A 22339-nucleotide genomic window follows, 5' to 3' on the forward strand; every position below is an offset into this window, starting at 1 on the left:
CCCAGGAATCTGTTTACTTTTCTTGTGTGGATTCAGCTCAGTTATCCAGGTCATCAGTCACCAAGTGTGTGGTGTAGCCTCTCATCTACAGTCCTAGATGGGCAGGGCTACGTAGCGGTGATTGGAGTAGGCACAGGTATCTGGCTGCAGTAGAGTGTCATGCACTGAGTAAGGCAGGGGGCTGACAGCGGCCCCTGAGTGTCTGTGAGGAAAGCATATCCCTGTTCCTTAGAGCGTGTAGATGGGTGGTTTTGTAGCCAGACTTTGGGCACCCAGTGCTGTTGGCTCTAAGGACTGGGAGGCACCACTTATGCTTGGACCTCTGTTGTGGGTGGCTAGGTGGAGTTGATGGAGCCGCCAGTCCTCAGGCACGTGATGTGGGTAGGTGAGGACCCTGTTTAATGAGTAGGGTGGTGTCAAATGTCATAAATCTGCCACTTCCCCTTAGCTGTTACAGTTGAAAATAGGCTTCAGGTATATACCCTGTTATACTATGCTAATGAGGGCCTGCGCTGTTGAAATGGGCCCACACAGATCTAGATAGGGGTGAAAGGCACTTAAAAGTCTGTGGCCCCCTGATGCCTGTATCTAGGCAGAGGGGCAGTGCCTGCCCTGAGTTCCTGGCTTAGGGGAGCTGGTACATTAATTTTTCTTGTTTGTTAATTTGTTCCCTCTCCAAAGTTGGGAGAATAGCTCCAGGTGTGCAGTGGGTCCCACTTTTAGTCCAAGTGGCTAGGCAATTGGTGAAGCCAGCCCAGGACTGAAGCAGAGTGGGGAGGGGGCGGGTAAATAGGAGAGAGTTACTTCCCAGAGGGGGGAAAGGTGTTTTTGATCCCTTCTAGTAGTTTAGATGCTTGCACTTAACTTTTGCAGATTCAGCACCACTTCTCATTGGTTCTGGAGGCGTGAGCAGACTCTCTGCTGCTCGGTTTCTCCCAGCGTGGAAAGCGCCTCCCAAGCACTACTTCTTGCCTCAGCCGCCGTGCATGTGCCAGCCTGTCTAACCTGCAGGATTCCGGCCAGGTCAGGTCTGGCAGATCCCTATTGCTTCTGAACTTTCTCTCCCTCCCCCTGTGATTCAGTCCGACTTTTCAACTTTGTCTTTGATGTTCAGGGCTTCTAGATTGTCATATATGATCAATTCACTTTTTTTTCAGGTCTTTGTTGTCTGAAGGACCGCAGGAAGCATCTGAATACTCCACCACCTCGGCCTCCCCTCTAGAAATTTTCATTTCTAGAATTTTTTTCCATAGGACATATTCCTACATGTATGTAAAGATAAAGATGATCGTTGCAGCATTGTTTATAAGAACTAAAGATTGAAAACAACTTAAATGGGGAGCAGTAGAGTCTCAATTAAATAAACCATAGGATTTTCATACAATGATAGGAAAATGAATAAGGTAGATCTGTATTTATAAATATAGAATGATTATTATACAATATGTAATTATACAAGTGTATTATTAAGTAAGTAAGAGAAGCAAGGTCCAGAGCAGTATGTATGAGATGGACCTATTGCTGTATAAAAGGGTAAGGGTGAGATGTGCACACACACTTTCACACAAGTATATCCATATACTGTTTCTGGAAGTTTATATCTTGGGCATCTGGGTTGGAGTGAAACTTATTTTGGTACTACTTGAATTTTCATTAGTAAGTGACTCTTAGTTTTTTAGTCTAAAAAATGAATTAATGGAAATATAGTAGTAGTAATACTACTCATGTCCTGGGTCCTACCCTCTGAGATTATTTCCAGGATATCAGAAGACTTGACGGGAGGCTGGGGAAAGTTTCTATTGGACTTTGAAGAATATAACCTAAAATTTAAACTAAAATTTGTGGAAATGAGGAAGGGCATTGCTAGCTACAGGAATGTCACGAGCAAAGGCAAAAAACAGGCAAGGACAAGAGAGAAATCATAAGGTAGAAGCAAAAGAAATAGAGGAAGCATGAAATTCTTGATCTTAGGAAAATTCATCTTATTATTATATTTCTTCAAAGTAGGCTATATTCATAACTTCAACAAAGGATTACTATATTTATCTGGTTTTGTGATAATTCTGTACTAATTTTTTCTCTTTCAGGTAAAAATGAGCTCTTCGGTAAGAAGAAAAGGAAAACCAGGCAAAGGAGGTGGAAAAGGGTCTTCTAGAGGAGGACGAGGAGGAAGAAGTCACAGTAATAAATCTCATGGGGGTGGTGGCGGAGGAGGAGGCGGTGGCGGCGGCAGTGGCGGAGGTAATAGAAAGGCCTCAAGTAGAATTTGGGATGACGGAGACGACTTCTGTATCTTCAGCGAATCAAGGCGCTCATCCAGGTCATTATACTCTTTGAATGCTCAAATACAGAAACAACATCCATCTTTAATGTATGGTACAACAGATGACCGAGAGAAGGGGAGAAGAAATGTCAAGCAGCTCTGGTCAAGTTAATTGTTCCTCTTATTTTAAAACTTGGGAGTCCCCCTTTGTATAACCTCTTCTAAAGATATGATGGTAAATAACAGAAGTTAACTTTGTTAACTTCTGCATCACACCGTGAGTTGTTGCACCCAGTGTTACCAGGAAAGTAAATATTGCAAATGGTGAAAGTGATTTTGAGTGTTCCCTAGGCACTGTTGTAGACTGTTGTTAAAATCCAGGCCTAACTCAACTCTTTCTAGTTGATGAATTACAGATTTTCGAGCCAGATCAGCCAAATCATCACTGGTATTTCATGTGGGGACCAGTGACAGATGTCACTTCTGGGCTGCTCCCATATTCAGCTTTTAATGAATGAATAGACTATGATAATTCTGATAATTCTAATGGGTATTTAACGAAAGTGAAGATTTCTGCGTGTTATACAGTATTAGTATAAAGTTCGTATTGTCTCTCAAACTCAACTGTGAGCTGAGGTTTACTGGCATTTTTAGAGATGGAGAAATTTCTTAAAACTATATATATATGTATATACACACACAAATATATGTACATACATATATATACCAGAAAAAACCTGTTGCCATCGAGTCGATTCCAACCCATGGGGACTCATGTTGTGTATATATGTGTGTATATACGTATATACACACACACACACAGGTGTGTATACACATACATTCACACATTCATTCATGGGAATAACTTAACTAAATACACATTCATTCATGGGGATAACAAGTAAATATGAATATATACCAAAAAAACCCTCGTTGCCATCAAGTTGATTCTGACCCATGTATGTATGTATGTGTGTGTGTTTATATGTATGTATGTATGTATATATGTATCAAACCCTGTTGGCATAGTCGCTAAGAGCTACATCTGCCAACCAAAAGGTCAGCAGTTCAGATCTACCAAGTGCTCCTTGGAAACTCTATGGGGGCGCTCTGTTCTGTCCTATAGGGTCGTTATGAGTCGGAATCAACTTGACGGCAATAGATTTGGTTTTGGTTTTATATATATATGTGTATATGTATGTACATACATATACATATGTACATATATATGTATAAAAAAATATACGCATATATATACATGCACACATATACATGTACACATACATTCACACATTCATGGGAATAACTCGACTAAATATGAGTATTCAACATTATACCAAAAAAAAACCCCATTGCCACCAAGTCGATTCTAACCCATATATATATATGAATTATGAATTAGAGAGGAATCTGGATGAGTGCAGCAGTTTAACTGCATCATACATGCTTTTAACTTTAATGAATTCAACTTTTAACTTATATGCATTCAGAAAGAAAAAGAGAAACAAATAGGATTCAAGTCGTTTAAACTTCCTACTAAATGAATCCAGGCCCCACAATGAGCGAGATAGAAAGGGATCTGCTATTTCTTTTCGGTCTCAATTTCCAAGTTCTTGTAGTTTTAGCCTCTTGCTAAAACTGAGTATGTGATTTCAGGATTAAAAATTTTTTTTTTCATACATAGCCCCTAAAATAACCAAATACTTCATCTAGTATTCAGCCAGAGAATCCACATTTTTTCCATTCTGGAGGGAAGGCAGTCATTTGGACATATTGAGAGACAATACATCAGTCTCAAACTTGGCACTTTTTAAAGGGATGTTTCAGAGTAATTTTAAGCTATATTGCATCCAGCGTTACATACTGGGTGCAATATAGCTTAAAATTAAATACATTTACATACTGACTTTAGACCCTTAACTTCTGAGCTAGGTGCAACTCCACTGTTTTACGAAACATAGAGCTTTAGACATTCATTCATCCAGCGAATTTTTACTGAGGGCCTGCTATGTACCAGGCACTGTTTTAGGGACTAGGATTCCAGCAATGAATAAAGTATTGTCCTTGCTTTCATAGAATGGTGTTGGGGTAGAAAAACTGTAAACAAATAAATATGTAACATTACAGGTGGTAAGTGCTATGGAGAAAAATAAAGGTGGATAAAAAGTATAGAAAATGCCAGAAGACAATTGCTGTTCTGCATAGAATGATCAGAGAAGGCCCCTCTAATAAAGTGCCATTTGAGCAGATACAACAAGGAACTGAAGTAGTGAGCTATGAAGCTATCTGAGGGAAAAACATTTCAAGGCAGAGGAAAAAGCAAGTGCAAAGTCCCTGAGACAGGAATGTGTTCAGAAGGTTTAAGGAATGGCACAGAAGCCAGTGGTTAGAGTGGGTGAGCGAGGAGGAGAGTGATAGGAGGATAGATCAAAGAGGCTAAACTATGTAGGACATTATAGGCCATTATAGGGACTTGAGCTTTTGCTTTGAATAAGATGGGAAGCCATTGAAGGGTTTGAGGTAGGGGTGCATGACATTATCAGTCACTCTGACCAGGATTGCTGTATTCAATATGTGCCTTTGCGTGAAGTAGAAAATGGTGCCGCTTCCTCTGGGCATTTGTAGCCCCACAGCAGGATGCATGTGTGCTGTGTGGAAAACATATGGGAACATGGGTTGGAATCAGGGATACTAGTTAGGAGGCTCTCTTCAAGTGGAGATGTCAAAGAAAGTTTGATATATGAGTCTGAAGTTCAGGAAAAAGATCTAGGCTAGATAAGTAAATGTGTGGGTCCTCTATGAAGAAATGCTATTTAAAGGGACTGGATAAGATCCTCCTAGGGAGTGAATATAGTTAGAGAAGAGGTCTGAAGTTTGAGAGCTTAGACACTCCAAGCTTTAGAGGTAAGAGAGATTAGGAGAATCAGACAAAGGGGATTGACAAGGAATTGCCAGTTAAGTAGAAAGAAAACTAAGACAGTGTGGTTTCTAAAAGCCAGATGATAAAGGTGTTTTAAAGGAGAGAGAATAATCAGTTTTTTAAAATACATCTGATAGCTCAAGAAAAATGAGCACTGAGAATTGTCCGCTGGATTTGGCAATGGGAGCATCATGGGTAACCTTGACAAGAACTGTATTGGCATACTTGGTGGGGAGGAAACCCTGACTAGAGTGTGTTTCAGAGAGAAAAAGATTTAAATAACTCTTTTAAATGGGACAATAGATGGAGGGGAAAATGTGCAATCAAGCAAGGACTTGTTTGTTTTGTTTTTTTTACATTGTTGTTGTTAGGTGCTGTCAAGTCTGTTTCGACTCATGAGGACCCTATATACAACAGAACAAAACACTGCCCGGTCCTGCGCCATCCTCACAGTCATTGCTGTGTTTGAGCCCATTGTTTCAGCCACTGTGTCAGTCCATCTCGTAGAGGGTCTTCCTCCCTTTCACTGACCCTCTGTCTTACCAAGCATGATGTCCTTCTCCAGGGACTGGTCCCTCCTGATAACATATCCAAAGTACATGCGGTGAAGTCTTGCCAGCCTTGCTTCTAAGGAGCATTCTGGCTGTATTTCTTCCAAGACAGATTTATTCATTCTTTTGGCAGTCCATGGTATATTCTTTATTCTTCACCAGTACCATAATTCAAGGGCATCAACTCTTCTTCAGTCTTCTTTATTCATTGTCCAGCTTTCCCATGGCTTAGGCCAGGCACACCTTAGTCCTCAAATTGACGTCTTTGCTTTCGAACTCTTTAAAGAGGTCTTTTGCAGCAGATTTGCCCAATGCAATACATCATTTGAATTCTTCACTGCTGCTTCCGAAGTGTTGATTGTGGATCCAAGTAAAATAAAATCTTCAATCTGTTCTCCGTTTATCATGATGTTGCTTATTGGTCCAGGATTTTGTTTTTTTGTGTGTGTTAAAGTATAGTCCATACTGAAGGCCATAGTCTTTGATATTCATCAGTAAGTGCTTCAAGTGTTTCTTCACTTTCAGCAAGCAAGGTTGGGTCATCTACATATTGCATGTTGTTAATATGTCTTCCTCCCACCCTGATGCTGTGTTCTTCTTCATATAGTCCAGTTTATTCGATTATTTGCTCATGGTAGACATTATATAGTATGTCTGTACACTTATGGGAATTATCCAAAAGAGATTAAGGAACTAAAGATGCAGAGAGGGTCAAGTGCCAGAGTGATTTCCTTGAGAAGATGAAATTGATTGGGATCCATTGTATGAATACACAAATTGATATTAGGATCAAATATGATTCATCCATAGTAACAGGAAGGAAGGCAGAGTACATGGGTGTACAAATAAATGGTGGATGAGATAGGAACATATATATGGAGATTCTCTTTCTCTCTCTCTTCCCCTCCCTCTTTTTACTAATCATGAGGAAATGACGAGACAAATCCAAATTATGAGAATGTCTACATGACAGTTGGCCTGAGCTCTTCGAAAATTAAAAGAATTTTTTAAAAGCATGATAACTAATGTCATTTTTTATTGGATACTATATCAAAAAATTTAGAAAGGACAATATTACTGTATCAATATAAAATTTCTTGAGAGTAATAATGGTATTATAGTTACATAAGACTGTATCTCAGCTTTTCAGAAATACATGCTAAAGTATTTAAGGATGAAACATGGTATTTGCAACTTACGTTCAAATGGTTAGAGATGTGTGTGTGTATCTATGTGTATTGTCATATATGTGTGTATAGAGAGAGGGGGTGAAAGAGAAGCATGTGTGTATTTGTGTCTTTGTACATGTAGCAGAATATTAACAATTGCTGAATCTAAGAAAATAGTGTTTATTGTACAATTATTCTACATATTTTTAGATTTAAATTTTTTCAAAACAAAGTTGTAGGAAACGATGTATTTTAGGTGACATCACTTCAAAAGTTGCAACTAAGTAGTTGAAAGTCACAGTCAGTTCTGTTTTTTCCTTTGTTATGCAGTTTTGCAAACGTTAATATGTGGGTCTTTTCAAAGTTCCAATAATGTGTTGAATTTTAAATACAGAGAAATTTTCTTCTGTTTCACTAGATTTGTGCAAATTTACAATAAAACTTGCCAAAAGAAAAAGAAGTTAGTAAATAAAATTAAACTTTAGAGCTTACTGTTTTTAATATCTAAAAGAGTCCCTAAAATAATCCAAATTCCAAAAATGAAAGGTTGGTGCGGTAAATAATGATACATCTGTATCTCTATGTAACCATTTAAAATTATGCTATGGAAGAATATTTAATCATAGAGAAATGACAGCATTATTTTGATAAGGGAAAAAAGCAATTTATAAAAGATGACGTGCTGTGTAATTTTACAAAAAATGTATATGAAAAGAATGATATGATTTCAGGTGGCTTTTGTTTTCTTCTTTGTTCTGTACTTTTTAATCCTTACTTTAATTTATAATTAGGAAATAATGATAATATAAGTATTTCAAAAATAGGGCCTGATATTCACAAGTAAGATGAGACTGCATTGATGGTTTTCAGATTACATACCTAGAGTAGAATAAAATAAGGACTCTCAATTTCTTTTGAAAGCCCTTGTAGCACAGACAGAGTCATCATTAGCATTGTGTTTTCCAGAGGATTCTGGAGTTAGCGAAGCCAGATTTAATGATTGAGAATCAGATCAGGTTTTCTCCAGTAGTTCCAGTATAATAAACCAAATAACCCAGTGCCGTCGAGTCGATTTTGACTCATAGCGAACCTATAGGGCGGGGTAGAACTGCCCCGTAGAGTTTCCAAAGAGCGTCTGGCGGATTCAAACTGCGGACCTTTATGGTTCGCAGCCGTAGCACTTAACCACTATGCCACCAGGGTTTCCTCCAGTATAATAAAGTCTGGTAAATACTTGAGAAAACTGGAGAATCTCTTCATAGTTATTGTTGTCTTTGGTAAGATATTTGACAGTTCAGTTCGTGTTGTGTGTATTTGGGGACCCTGAGGAGAGTGTAAAGTTCAGATTGCAGGTAAATGTGTCATTTTGCTCTCATGTCCTTTACAGACCTAGCAGCAGTAGCACAAGCAAAGGAGAGTCACGACCCAAACGGAGGCCCGAAGTCAAAGTGCCCCTTCAGACTCTACATATGACTTCTGAGAATCAAGAGAAAGTAAAAGCTCTTCTGCGAGACCTACAGGAACAGGATGCGGATGCTGGATCTGAGTAAATTATTTTATTTGGGCAATTATTGAATAAATTATTATATTAAGGAAGATGTACTGGTAGTGTAAAGATCTTGTGTGTCTTTGGAACACTGGATGAAAACCGATCCTCTTGTGGCCTTGTAATTAGTTGAAAATGAGCCAAGAGAAATACAAGAATAATTATTCAATAACGGTTTTAGAGTGAATTTTTTGCAGTATCTGTGAACAGGGATACAGATTGCCTTTTTATCTTAATCTTTTTCAGTTTTTCCTTTTTTAAAAAAATTTTGTTTTGTTGTTGAGAATATACACAGCAAAACATAAACTAATTCAAGTTTCTACTTTTACTATTTTGTGACATTGGTTACATTCTTCAAGTTGTGCAGCCATTCTCACCCTCCTTTTCTGAGTTTTTCCTCCCCCATTAACCTAAATTCACTGCCGGCTAAGGTTCCTATGTAATCTTTCAAGTTACTGTTGTCAATTTGATCCTATATAGATAGTTCTTAAAAGATCTAATACTCAAGGCAGACGTTTTTACCAGTTAAGCTAAACTACTGTTCAGTTTTAAGAAGACTTCAGGGGATATTTTTGGTTTAAGGTTTAAAGATTATCTCAGAATATTAGTTTCGGGGGCTTAGCCAACCTTCATGGCTCCAGGAAGTCTGGAGTCCAATAGAATCGGAAATCCTGTTCTGTGTTTTTCCCCTTTTGATCAGGATTCTTCGATAGAATCGTTGATCAAAATGTTCAGTAATGGTAGTCAGGCACCATCCAGTTCTTCTGGTCTCATAACAAAGGAGGCAGTTGTCTGTTTCCTAAGAATGAGAACAGAGAGAGAGCCAAAGCTTCTGTGGTTAAGAACACAGGCACTGGGGTCAGACTACGTTGGTTAAAATCTCTAGTTGCCCTTTGCTGTATAACTTAGTAGCTGAGCGCAACTATTTGCACCACCAGGGACATCTGTGTAACCTTAGTCAATTACTAACCTTCTGAAAGTTGTAGTGGTTCATCAGAAAAATGGGGGTTCTAGTAGTATCTCATAGAGTTCTTGGCAAGTTTAAAAGAGATTGTATGTATAAAGCACTTAACACAGTACCTGACATGTAATAAATGCTTGATAAATATCAGTTGCCAAGAGATGAATTACCAGTTAATGAAGGATTAAAACAGTGCCTGAAGAGTAGTCAGGATCTTAGGTCCTTTGGCTTCTTGGTGTACATTCGTAGACCCTAGCTAAATATTTCTTTCAAGTAAATAGAAATTAGACCCAATGTATAAAGATGTTATCTTTGCTAGGAGAGGTATTTCTGGGGAAGAGGAAGAGGACGAGCCTCCTTATCGTGATGATGAGCAGTACTGGTCCGCTGGGCAAGAAGCTTCCCTCGTTCCTGATCCTAATCCATTGCAGTATGCCTGCCCAGCCCTGGTGGAACCTCAGATTCCAGAGTCAAGATTCTCACCATTGGCAGTGCAAAAGCTTTGCAGGTGATTGCTTTCAACGTTTACGGGAGTTTGGAGGGACTTCAAGGAGACAAAAGTCATCTTATAAATCCAACTACCTATCTTCGACTACTTTCCTGTTGTGTGGGTTCTAGCAATGACCGATAGGCCTAACACTCTCTCTTTAGGCCAGTTACCCTCAATTGTAAATGGGGGGTGGATTTAAGGAAGCAACATATTATCATGGATGCTTTTTCCAAATACATGTGCCCTGCCCACATGTAGTCATAATTTCACGTAAATATATTTAAGTGAATTCCACTCCAGTGATTTGATATTTAGTCATTCTTGTTGTGTTTTGCCCTTGACAGGTATGGTTTCAACACTGAACGCTGTCAGGCAGCCCTGAGGATTTGTGATGGAGATATTGGGGCATCCCTAGAACACTTACTCACCCAGTGTTTCTCAGAAACATTCGGGGAAAGGATGAAGACTTCCGAGGCAGTTGCCCATATCAGCTTGGATGAGTGTGTGGAACAGCGACAGGAAGAGGCACTTGCTCTCAAGTCCATCTGTGGAGAAAAATTTGTAGAAAGAATTCCGAACAGAGTCTGGACCATCGGATTAGAATTGGAGTATTTGGCAAGTAAATTTTGCAAATCCAAGCAAAGGGGAAGTACCAAAACTGTACAGGAGACTTCGCTTGAAACCTGTAAATTTTACCTCAAAGGAAATTGTAAGTTTGGATCCAAATGCAAATTCAAGCATGAAGTACCCCCAAATCAAATTGTTGGAAGAATAGAAAGAATTGTAGATGATTCTCATCTACATGAAGATGCATCTTTTTTATATGAACTTGAAATTCGGTTTTCTAAAGACCACAAATACCCTTACCAAGCTCCCCTGGTGGCGTTTTATTCCACCAATGAGAATCTACCTCTGGCTTGTCGTTTACATATTTCTGAGTTCCTTTATGACAAGGCCTTGACATCTGCAGAAACTTCGGAACCTGTTGTATATTCTTTGATAACCCTTTTAGAGGAAGAATCTGAAATAGCCAAGTTACTAACAAATACCCATCACAAGTACAGTGTTCCTCCTGTAAACTTTTTACCAGCACCCTCTGGGACCAAGATGAATAATCTTGCTTGTTGTAAACCAGTGATTCCAAATAAGTCTTTTGTTTCAAATCAAATTGCAGAAGGTATGTAATGCACTGATCATGTGGATGGCCTTGTGGAGGGCATTTAGAATAATGAATGTAGAAGTCAAAGCTTCTGAGGGCTGGTCTAGTATCTGCCAGTGATCTTGGCCAAGTCATTCTCCTGAGTTCCATGGGCAGAAGGGAAGGAGTATCCCCTGAACTACAGCCTTACCTCAATAGTGAGGCCCTTTAATTGTGAGGATACTTCATGTCACTGTGATTGGGCCCTGTGAGTTGAAAGTTTGTAGTGCTGTTTAAGTTTAGTTTAGCAGTATAGAATCTCAGGGTTTGAAGGACTTTGAAGTATCTTCCCAGAAAGTCTTTCATTTAATTTTTTTGGTTTCATATGTTTACTCCAGGTACTATATATGGAATTACTTTCAAATGAGTTTTTAGAAATGCTTCTCTTTCTGTACCACTGTCTGTACCCTCCTGCTTTTAGTACACTAGATCCTTGAACGGAATCGACTCGACAGCACTGGGTTCACTGCGGGGTTGAGGGCTATCTGTATAAAGCCCTAAATCCTCAAAGAAAGAAATATTTGTACAGGCTTCTGGCTTTCCAGATTCAGATTTGCTGCACAAATCCTGGCACCACAAGTAAACTGCCTTTTCAGTTCATCGAAGAATTCTCCCTTGTTTTTTTTGCTACCTTTCTCCCAGAGAAACAAAAGTTTTTATTATTTCACAAGAGTTCCTGGGTAAACTTCAATAAGTTGAGAAGAGCAAAGCTGTACTGAGATGGGGATGCTGGACAGTTGGCTGAGTTCACTCTCTAGCCACCTGACTTACTCCCAAATGCCACCTTCTAGGACATGGGACTAAATGTGTCCCTTGGGAAATGACAAATTATGTGTCGTGGGCATTTTTTTTTAACAGCTTTCTTGAGATAATTCACATACCGTAAAATTCACCCTTTTAAAGTGTACAGCTCAGTGGTTTTTAGTATATTCACAGACTTGTGGAACCATCACCACTATTTAGTTCCAGAACACTTCTAGCTCCCCAGAAAGAAAGCCCCTACCCATTGGCACTCATTCCCCATATTCGTCTTCCTCCAAACCCTGGCAACCACTAACCTACTTCCCGACTGTATGATTTGTCCATCCTGGACATCTCCTAGAAATGCCGCCCTACAATGTGTGGCCTTGTGTGTCTGGCTGCTTTCACTCAGCAGAATGTTTTCAAGGTTTATCCAGTTTGTAGCATGTAGCAGTACTTCATTCCTTTAATTGCTAAATACTGTTCCATCGTCCGGATATACCGCATTTTGTTTATCCGCTCATCGGCTGATGAACTTACAAGTTGTTTTGTGTCACAGACTTTTAGGGACACTTGCAAATTGTTGAAACTTTGTTAATTTCTTGAGTGCAAAGACTACTGAATTAACAACAAAGCATGCCATTATTTTCACCACTTTGTTTTTAATTTATGGTTTAATAACCACTTATTTTTTTTTATACTAAAGTTTATATGAAGATGCATTTTAAGTTCTTTAGCTATTGAAGTAGTAGTATTGAAATGAATGAATCTGTTTTAATCAAGCTTTAACTTTCTCTCCATTTTATGATTTTGTTGTTGTTGTTACTTTGTTAGATAGTGAATTTCCCCCTTTGCTAAAGAAAGGGCTCCATATCGAAATGTTTCCTTTTATCCCCTTCAAGTTGAAAACGAAACAGAACCCGAGGAGGAGGCAGATGAGGATGAAGGCCCTGCACCAGTTATAGTGGAGAATGAAAGCTATGTGAACCTTAAGAAAAAGAGTTCCAAAAGATATGACTGGCAGGCAAAATCAGTACATGCTGAAAATGCTAAAATCCGCAAGCAGTTCCGAATAAAACAGGTAGGGTGTGCTGAGAGAATGGCCAGCGTTGCCTCCCTAACGTATGCATGAAGGCATTAGGAATTAGGAAGCGTTGCCTACCCTCCCCAGTATACTTTTGATTCTCTTTCACCCTGAGTGGTCAAAGTTTCTGCATGCCATACAAATTTGGGGGCATGTTCTAGATGTTTTTAGAAAATGTAATGGCTGGTGGATACCAAATGCGCACACACACACACACACACACACACACACACACACACACACACACAATATCCAGATATTCTCAGAACCATGTGGCTTTGGCACTGTGATAGACAGTCTCATACGTAGAAGGGAAATGAGTACTGTCATTCACGTTAGAAAAATCGGTCTGTAAAAGGAGAAGGAAGGGGGGGTCTTAACCCATTTCACAGGCTCGGGATAAATGACTTGTCCAAGGTTGCATAACTAGTAGGTAGCAACATAGGGGTCCAAGTCAATTTCTCTCTCTTCCCAAAGCCCATGTTTTTATACCACTCCTATGAAGATTACTTTAAAAGAACCCGTAAGTACACTGTTCAGGCTGAGTAGGATATAGGACAGAGACAGTTGCTTAATTACTTTGGGGATTAGATTAGATGCTGTCTAATTTTCCAGTTCTAAAGTTCTGTGATTCTGAAATTTGACACAGTGTAACAGTATCACATCTATAATGCAATACCAATTGAACAAAACGCATATAAAATCATACTATAAATATGGTAGAAACAAAAAAAAATGTGTTTTGATCAGTGTGTTTAGAGCTAATGAATTTATATGTTAAAATTTTTTGCAGGAAATGACATGTTAGTATAAATTTCTCATTATCTTAAAAAAATCCATAGTTTTAATGTACAATGCAGTGTTTATAACGTTGGCCATTAGATATCAGACTGAGTTATGTAGATATGGTGATTGGCTGAAAAGAACCTTTTAGGGAGCACTCTTAATATTATTGCTTTGGAAAGAAATCTAATAATGTGTAGAGCTGTGCTGTCCAGTATGGAAGCCTTTAGTTACATGTGGCTATTTAAGTTAATTCAAATTAAACAAAATTAAGAATTCAGTTCCTCAGTTGCATTAGCCACATTTTAAGGGCTCAATAGCCAAATGTGGTTAGAGACTGCTGTATTGGACAGCATCGATAGAGAACATTTCATCAACACAGAAAGCTCTATTGGACAGTGCTGGTGCAGAAACTCTTGCTAAGAAGAGCTGGATGGGTGCTAAGTAAGAGGTTATTTCTCATATAAGATCTTTCCATTTGTTCAGATGTAGGAAAATCACACAGAATCTATAGCTTATTCTGGCTGATTCTCCAAGCAGACTTCTGACTAAGGTCATCTGTACCCAGTCCCAACAAATCTCTGCAGTCTCCTAAGTTTTTAAAGAGCAGAAAGGGTGGGTGTGATGGTGGGACTCCAGATTCAGAGCTTTGTGAAAAGTACTTAAAGCGACCTGACTGATGCCCTATCTTTGATTTTATTAGGCTTCCAGACAGTTCCAGTCTATTCTGCAAGAAAGACAGTCACTCCCTGCTTGGGAAGAAAGAGAAACCATTCTTAAATTGTTGAGCAAGCACCAAGTGCTTGTCATAAGTGGTATGACTGGGTAAGAATAGAATTTATTCACGATACAGCTTTTATTACAAATATATATGCCCTGGTTACCATAACTAGTTCTACTTTTAAAAAACCAGTTGCTGTTGTTATTTGAGCTTTTTTCCTGTCAAATATTAAATATTTACACAGGTGCTAATATTTTAACTTCTGTAGCCAACAGAGCCACATTATTAAAAAAAAGAAAGGAAACTCAGAAATCCATCTAGGAATTTATAGACATTATTCATTGTTGTTAGGTGTGTCATTGAGTCATTTTCGATGCAGAGTGACCCAGTGTGACAGAACAGAACCGCCGTAATCTTTATAGGAGCAGATTGCTGGGTCTTTTCTCCTGAGGAGCCACTGGGTGAATTCAAACCACCAGCCTTTCGGTTAGCAGCCAAGTGCTTAACTGTTACGCTGCTAGGGCCCCTTCCATCTTATGCAGTTCTGCTATTAAGGCCAGGGGCCCAGCTAAAGACTCTTAACAAGGTCTGCTTTTAAATTTAAAAGTACCGTTTCAGGACATTTAGCTTGGAAAGTTTGCAGTTTTATGAGTTATTTTGTTTTACTTAGAGCTTTTATCTATTCTTTCAGGAACAACTTAAGCCACATTATTTTACCTGTTTTATACTCCCCACGTGTTACGCAAACCTTTTTAGCCAGGACAAGTTGGAGGCTTAATTTCTGTTTCCAAGCGTGTACGTACCCAGACTCACTGATAAAGTTGTAACCTTATTTCTCCCAGTGTCTATCTTTTTAACTTTAGTACATTTATATCCAAATCAGTATACATCAAAGGGAAACATACAAAGTACTTTAATAATCATAAGCAAATATTCATGCTTTTTTAGAATTCATATGTAGAGAATTTTACATTCATAGAGACGTTTACAGGCCTTAGTCTGATGTCTGTTCAATAGTTCCAGTTGTACAAGGTGATATCAAACTATTATATGATTGTCCTGTTAATCTGAGTGCAAATTCCTAGGATTTATCAATTTAGGTAATTAGTGTTAAGTTTATGAGTCAGAATCGACTCGACGGCACTGGTTAGTTTGAGAAGAAGGAGCCCTGATGGTACAGTGGTTAAGCCCTCAACTGCTAACGGAAAGCTTGGTGCTTCAAACCCACCACCCACTCTGTGAGAGAAAGATGTGGCAGTCTGCTTCCAAAAAGATTACTGCTTTGGAAACCCTATGGGCAGTTCTTCTCTGTCCTGTAGGGTTGCTATGAGTCAGAATTGATTTGATGGCAAGGAGTGTGGTAGTTTTAGAAGACAGGTGAAGCTGAACAACTTTAACTTTTATTACTTTCTTATTACATGTGATCACTTCTTTAGCACTTAAAAAACTCATTTTAGGACGGTTTTGTTTTGATATATAGATGTGGAAAAACTACACAGATTCCACAATTTATTCTGGATGATTCTCTGAACGGGCCACCTGAGAAGGTGGCTAACATCATCTGTACCCAACCCAGACGAATCTCTGCAATCTCTGTCGCTGAGCGTGTTGCTAAAGAAAGAGCAGAGAGGGTGGGCCTGACTGTGGGATACCAGATCCGGTTAGAAAGCGTCAAGGTTTGTATGCTCTGCTTATTTTCTGGTAACTGATGTTTACAATTTTCAAGCACAGAGAGTTTTTGGAGCCTGGAGATTCATGAAAAACTTAGGACATGTGCTTTCAGGTCAGTTTAAATCAATGGCTACCTTCAGTAGGGCTGAAGTCCTTTTAAAAATATTTTAATATAAGCTCTTATTTGGTTGTACTTAATTTCCTCTATAAAGACCTTTTATTTTTTATTGGCAGAGTGGTCTAGTAGATGCTGTCTTGCTCTTCTTGGAACATGGGACTTAATCCATTTAACTAGATAAGGGAAAAACAAATTCAGAATTGCTCTCATCGCTTAGTATCATTTATATGTTTTATAGTAATTTTTAATGTGTTTTATGAGAATCTGAAACTTAAAATTGTGGTATGGAATAGAAAAGCTTTCATTGTTATAGTCAGCAAGAACCTATGCATGTAGTATGATTTCATATTAAATGTAACAGCTGGTGTTTTCAGTATTCTTTCGTTGTATCCGTTCAAAATAGCTTGCGAGTATTGTGTTTCCTTTTTTCAAAAATTTCACGAACACTTTGTTTTACCTTTTCATGTAAGTCCTCAGCCACCAGACTGTTATACTGCACCACAGGAGTCCTGCTGAGAAGGCTAGAAGGAGACACAGCTTTACAAGGGATTACTCATATCATTGTGGATGAGGTCCACGAGAGGACAGAAGAAAGGTAAAATGCACACCTCAAATGAGGACATGGCTTCCAATTCAGCTTCGCAGAGCTGGTATTGGTGATTTGCTATATGGTCAGGTAGGGAAGAGAAACTATTTTCCTAGCCTCCAGGGTCTGTGACATTACAAGTCCAGGGAGACCACATGTTCACCACGGGAAGAATGGACATCATCTAATAGGTGGTATTTAGCACCCTCCAGGGCATTGTGCTGAGCTGGGCACTTAGTTGAAGGAATAACAGGTGGTGTAGCTGATGGATTGGTCAATGTGGTACTTGCTTCTTTGTTCATTTCATCAGTCATTCAGTCCTGACATTCATTCGTGTATTTATTGAGCCTGTACTAAGTGCCAAATGCTGTATGAGTTGTGGGAATACAATGGTGAATAAGCATATATGGTCCTCTTTATCGCTTATAGTCTGGTGGGAAAAACAGATAATGAACAAAAAAAACAAACAAGTAATTATAAACTGGAAAAAGTACTATGAAGGAATAAGCATAAATATGGAAACATAAAAAAATAAGTTTAAGATGTTCAGAGATCATATCTCTGAAGAGGTGACATTTAAATTGAGAACCAAAATATGAGAAGGAATCCTGTGTGATCAATGGCAAGGGCAGCTTGCACAAAGACTCTGCGGTAGGAAAGGGCAGCATGAGCTCAGAAACTGAGGGAAGGCCGATAAAGCTGGTCCACAGGAAATGAGGGGGAAAAGTGGCAGGCAGAGGATTAAGCGAGAGCCAGATCTTCAAGGGCCTCATACACCACGGATGATAAAGCATTTGGACTTTTGTTTTAAGGCAATGAGAAGTTGTTAAAGGGTTGAAGCATAGAATCAAAAGTCTCAGTATTTTAAAGGAATTAATCCTAGTTTGTCATGTGGATCATGTCCTAGAGCAGTTAAAAAAAAAAAACTAGTGGGAAAAAGAGATGGTCTAATGAAAATTATGTTTCCCCCAAAAGTACTATACTATTATAATATCGCGAGAAGGAGAAATAAAGTCTAATTAAACTTGGTGGATTGACAAAGAAGCAAAAAATAGCTAATAGCAAAGCTAAAACAAACAAAAAATTTGAAGACAGCCATCTAAGATACAACTATTGGTCTCTTCCCATCTGGAGCAAAGGAGAATAAAGAAAACCAAAGACTCAAGGAAGCAATTAGTCCAGAGGACTAATGGCCCACATGAACCACACCCTGCACTAGACTGAGACCACAAGAACTAGATGGTGCCCGGCTACTACTACCTACTGCTCTGACCAGGAACACAGTAGAATGTCCTGGTTAGAGTAGGAGAAAAGTGTAGAACGAAATTTAAATTCATAAAAAAGACCCGACTTACTTTTCTGATAGAGACTGGAGGAACCACCAAGACTCTCACTCTAAGACACCCTTCTAAAATGGAACTGAAGCCACTCCCAGAGATCACATTTCATCCAAATAATAGGCTATAAAATAAACAGTAACACCCATGAGGACTGTGTTACTTAGAACAATTAACTAAACGAGACTTAAAAGGACAACATTTGCCCAAAAGCAAAGATGAGAAAGCAGGCAGGGGCAGGGAAACTGGATAAATCGAAACAGGGAACCCAGTGTGGAAATGAGGAGAGTGCTTACATATTGCATGGATTGCAACCAATGTCACAGAACAATTTATATATGAGTTATTGAATAGGAAACTAAATGTTACTATATAAACAATAAAATGCTCAAAAAAAAAAAGAAGAGAGGGCCTAGCTACTGCTGATAAAATTGTTTTCAAGAACTGAACAGGGAAGCTATGTGTCTTAGTTATCTAGTGCTATTATAACAGTTATACTTCAGGTGCATGGCTTTAACAAACAGTTCATTCTCTCACAGTTTGTCTAGAAGTCTGAATTGAGGGCACCAGCTCCAGGGGAAGGCTTTCTCTCTCTGTCAGATCAGGAGAAATGTCTTCATCATCAATATTCCCCTGGTCTAGGAGTTTCTCAACAGGGACCTCGGGTTCAAAGGATGTACTCTGCTCCCTGCAGTTCTTTCTTGGTTGCATGAGGTCCCTCTCCTCTCTGCTCCTTTTCTCTTTTTTATCTCCAAAAGATTGGCTCAAGATACAGCCTAATCCTGTAGATTGAATACTGCATCATTAATGTAACTGCCTCAAATCCTGCCTCACTAACATCATAGGAGTTAGGATTTACAACACATAGAATAATCACATCGGATCACAGAATGGTGGATAACCACCCAATACTGGGAATCATGGCCTAGCCAAGTTGACACACATTTTTGGGGAACACAATTCAATCCATAACACCATGTGACCAGAAAACTATTAGAAGAAATAAATATACTAATATACCGGTAAACATGAAATTGTATGCAATAGTTAGAAACTAAAAAAAAAAACAGACTTTTAGATAAAAAATAATAGATCGAAGAAACCAGAAGAAACCTACATAAGTGGGAAAACATACCTTGCTCATGGGTAGGAAGACTCAACATTGTAAAAATGTCTACTCTACCCAAAGCGATCTATAGATACAATGCAATCCTGATCCAAATACCAGTGACTTTTCTTAATGAGAGGAAGAAACAAATCACCAACTTCATATAGAAGAGAAAGAGGCCCCGGAGAAGTAAAGCATTAATGAAAAAGAAGAACAAAGTTGGAGGCCTCACACTATCTGATTTTAGAACCTATTATACCGCCACTACCTATTATACGGTAGTCAAAACAACCTGGTACTGGTACAACAACAGATACATAGACCAGTGGAACAGAATTGAGAATCCAGACATAAATCCATCCATGTATGAGCAGCTGATATTTGACAAAGGCCCAAAGTCAGCTAAATGGTGAAAAGAAAGTCTTTGTAACAAATGGTGCTGGCATAACTGGATATCCATCTGTAAAAACATGAAACAAGACCCATACCTCACACTATGCACAAAAACTAACTCAAAATGGATCAAAGACCTAAGTATAAAATCTGAAACAATAAAGATCACGGAAGGAAAAACAGAGACAATGCTAGGAGCCCTAATACATGGCATAAACAGTATACAGAACACTACTAACCATGCACAAACACCAGAAGAGAAACTGGAGCTCCTAAAAATCAATCACCTATTCTCCTCCAAAGACTTCACCAAAAGAGTAAAAGATTACCTACAGACTGGGAAAAAGTTTTTAGCTATGACAATTCCGCTCAGCGTCTCATCTCCTAAAATCTACATGATACTGCAAAAATTCAACAACAAAAAGACAAATAACCCAATTAAAAAATGGGCAAAGGATATGAACAGACACTTCACCAAAGAAGACATTCAGGTGGCTAACACATATATGAAGAAATGCTCACAATCATTAGCCATTGTTGTTGTTGCTAGGTGCCGTTGAGTCGGCTCTGACTCATAAAGACCCTTTGTACAACAGAGTGAAATATTGCCCAGTCCTGTGCCATCCTTGCAATCATTGTTATGCTTGAACCCATTGTTGCAGCCACAGTATCAATCCGTCTCGTTGAGGGTCTTCCTCTTTTCTGCTGACCCTGTACTCTGCCAAGGATGATGTCCTTCTCCAGGGTCTGATCCTTCCTGACATGTCCAGAGTATGTAAGATGCAGTTTCGCCATCTTTGCCTCTAAGAAGCATACTGGTTGTACCTCTTCCAAGACAGATTTGTTTGTTTTTCTGGCAGTCCAGGGTATATTCACCATTCTTTGCCAGTACCCCAGTTCAAAGGGGTGTTCTTCTTCAGTCTTCCTTATTCATTGTCCAGCTTTCACATGCATATGATGCAACTGAAAATACCACGGCTTGGGTCAGGCGCACCTTAGTCTTCAGGGTGACATCTTTGCTTTTCAGCACTTCACAGAGGTCCTTTGCAGCAGATTTGCCTGACGCAGTGTGTCTTTTGATTTCTTGACTGCTGCTTCCATGGCTGTTGATTGTGGATCCAAGTAAAATGAAATCCATGACAGCTTCAACCTTTTCTCTGTTTATCATGGTGTTGCTTTTTGGTCCAGTTGTGAGGATTTTTGTTTTCTTTATGTTGAGGTGTAATCCATACTGAAGGCTGTGGTCTTTGATCTTCATTAGTAAGTGCTTCAAGTCCTCTTCACTTTCAGCAAGCAAGGGTGTGCCATCTGCATAACACAGGTTGTTGATGAGTCTTCCTCCAATCCTGATGCCCCGTTCTTCTTCATATAGTCCAGCTTCTCAGATTATTTGCTCAGCGTACAGATTGAATAGGTATGGTGAGAGGATACAGCCCTGACACACAACTTTCCTGACTTTAAACCATGCCGTATCCCCTTGTTCTGTCCGAGCAACTGCCTCTTGATCTCTGTAAAGGTTCCTCATGAGCACAATTAAGTGTTCTGGAATTCCCATTCTTCGCAATGTTATCCATAGTTTGTTATGATCCACACAGTCGAATGCCTTTGCATAGTCAATAAAACACAGGTAAACATCCTTCTGGTATTCTCTGCTTTCAGTCAGGATCCATCTGGCATCAGCTATGATATCCCTGGTTCCACATCCTCATCTGAATCTGGCCTGAATTTCTGGCAGTTGCTTGTTGATATACTGCTGCAGCCACTTTTGAATGATCTTCAGCAAAATCTTGCATGCATATGATAATAATGATATTGCTCAATCACTTCCACATTCAGTTGGATCACCTTTCTTGGGAATAGGCATTCAAAACTACAGTGAGGTACCATCCCACCCCAACAAGGCTGGCATTAATCCAAAAAATACAAAATAATAAATGCTGGAGAGGTTGTGGAGAGACTGGAACACTGATACACTGCTGGTGGGGTTGTAAAATGCTGCAACCATTTTGGAAATCAATTTGGTGCTTCCTTAAAAAGCTAGAAATAGAACTCCCATACAACCCAGCAATCCCATTCCTTGGAATATATCCTAGCTAAATAAGAGCCTTCACACCAACAGATACATGCACACCCATGTTCATTGCAACACTGTGTTTACAATAGCTCAAAGATGGAAGCAACCGAAGTGCCCATCAATGGATGAATGGATAAATTATGGTATATTCACATAACGGAATATTACACAGTGATTAAGAACAATGATGAATTTGTGAAACATCTCATAACGTGGAGGAATCTGGAAGGCATTATGCTGAGTGAAATTAGTTGCAAAAGAACAGATATTATATGAGACCACTATTATAAGCACTCTAGAAAAAGTTTAAACACAGAAGATAATATTCTTTGATAGTTATGAGAGTGGGCAAGGAGGGAGAGGGGTATTCACCAATTAGATAGTACACTAGAACTACTTTAGGTGAAGGGAAAGACAACACACAATACAGGAGAGGTCAGCATAACTGGACTAAACCAAAAGCAAAGAAGTTTCCTGATACAACCAAATGCTTCAAAGGCCAAAGTAGCAGGGATAGGTGTTTGGGGACCATGGTTTCAGGGGACATCTAGGCCAATTGGCATAACAAAATATGTTAAAATGTTCTGTATCCCACCTTGGTGAGAGGCATCTGGTGTCTTAAACT

General features: G+C 39.1%; 1 protein-coding gene across 8 annotated transcripts in view; it reads left to right on the top strand.

Moving 5' to 3' along the window:
- The window catches only part of DHX57 (DExH-box helicase 57), a 98329-nt gene that overhangs the window by 13575 nt on the left and 62415 nt on the right, over window positions 1-22339 (top strand). For 3 of the 8 annotated variants that reach the window (XM_010595879.3, XM_064277179.1, XM_023555297.2), the window contains exons 2-11: window positions 874-1028; window positions 1158-1268; window positions 2088-2320; window positions 8291-8449; window positions 9730-9918; window positions 10245-11077; window positions 12742-12920; window positions 14410-14531; window positions 15908-16103; window positions 16687-16811. In XM_010595879.3, coding sequence (XP_010594181.1) covers window positions 2094-2320; window positions 8291-8449; window positions 9730-9918; window positions 10245-11077; window positions 12742-12920; window positions 14410-14531; window positions 15908-16103; window positions 16687-16811 — 2030 coding nt within the window. In that variant the 5' untranslated portion in view covers window positions 874-1028; window positions 1158-1268; window positions 2088-2093. The remainder of the gene's footprint in view (window positions 1-873; window positions 1029-1157; window positions 1269-2087; window positions 2321-8290; window positions 8450-9729; window positions 9919-10244; window positions 11078-12741; window positions 12921-14409; window positions 14532-15907; window positions 16104-16686; window positions 16812-22339) is intronic. The other 5 variants (XM_010595883.3, XM_003416089.4, XM_010595882.3 and 2 more) reach the window with 3 other exon arrangements.

The sequence above is a fragment of the Loxodonta africana genome, chromosome 26, assembly GCF_030014295.1.
Source record: "Loxodonta africana isolate mLoxAfr1 chromosome 26, mLoxAfr1.hap2, whole genome shotgun sequence".
NCBI classification, from domain to species: Eukaryota; Metazoa; Chordata; class Mammalia; order Proboscidea; family Elephantidae; genus Loxodonta; species Loxodonta africana.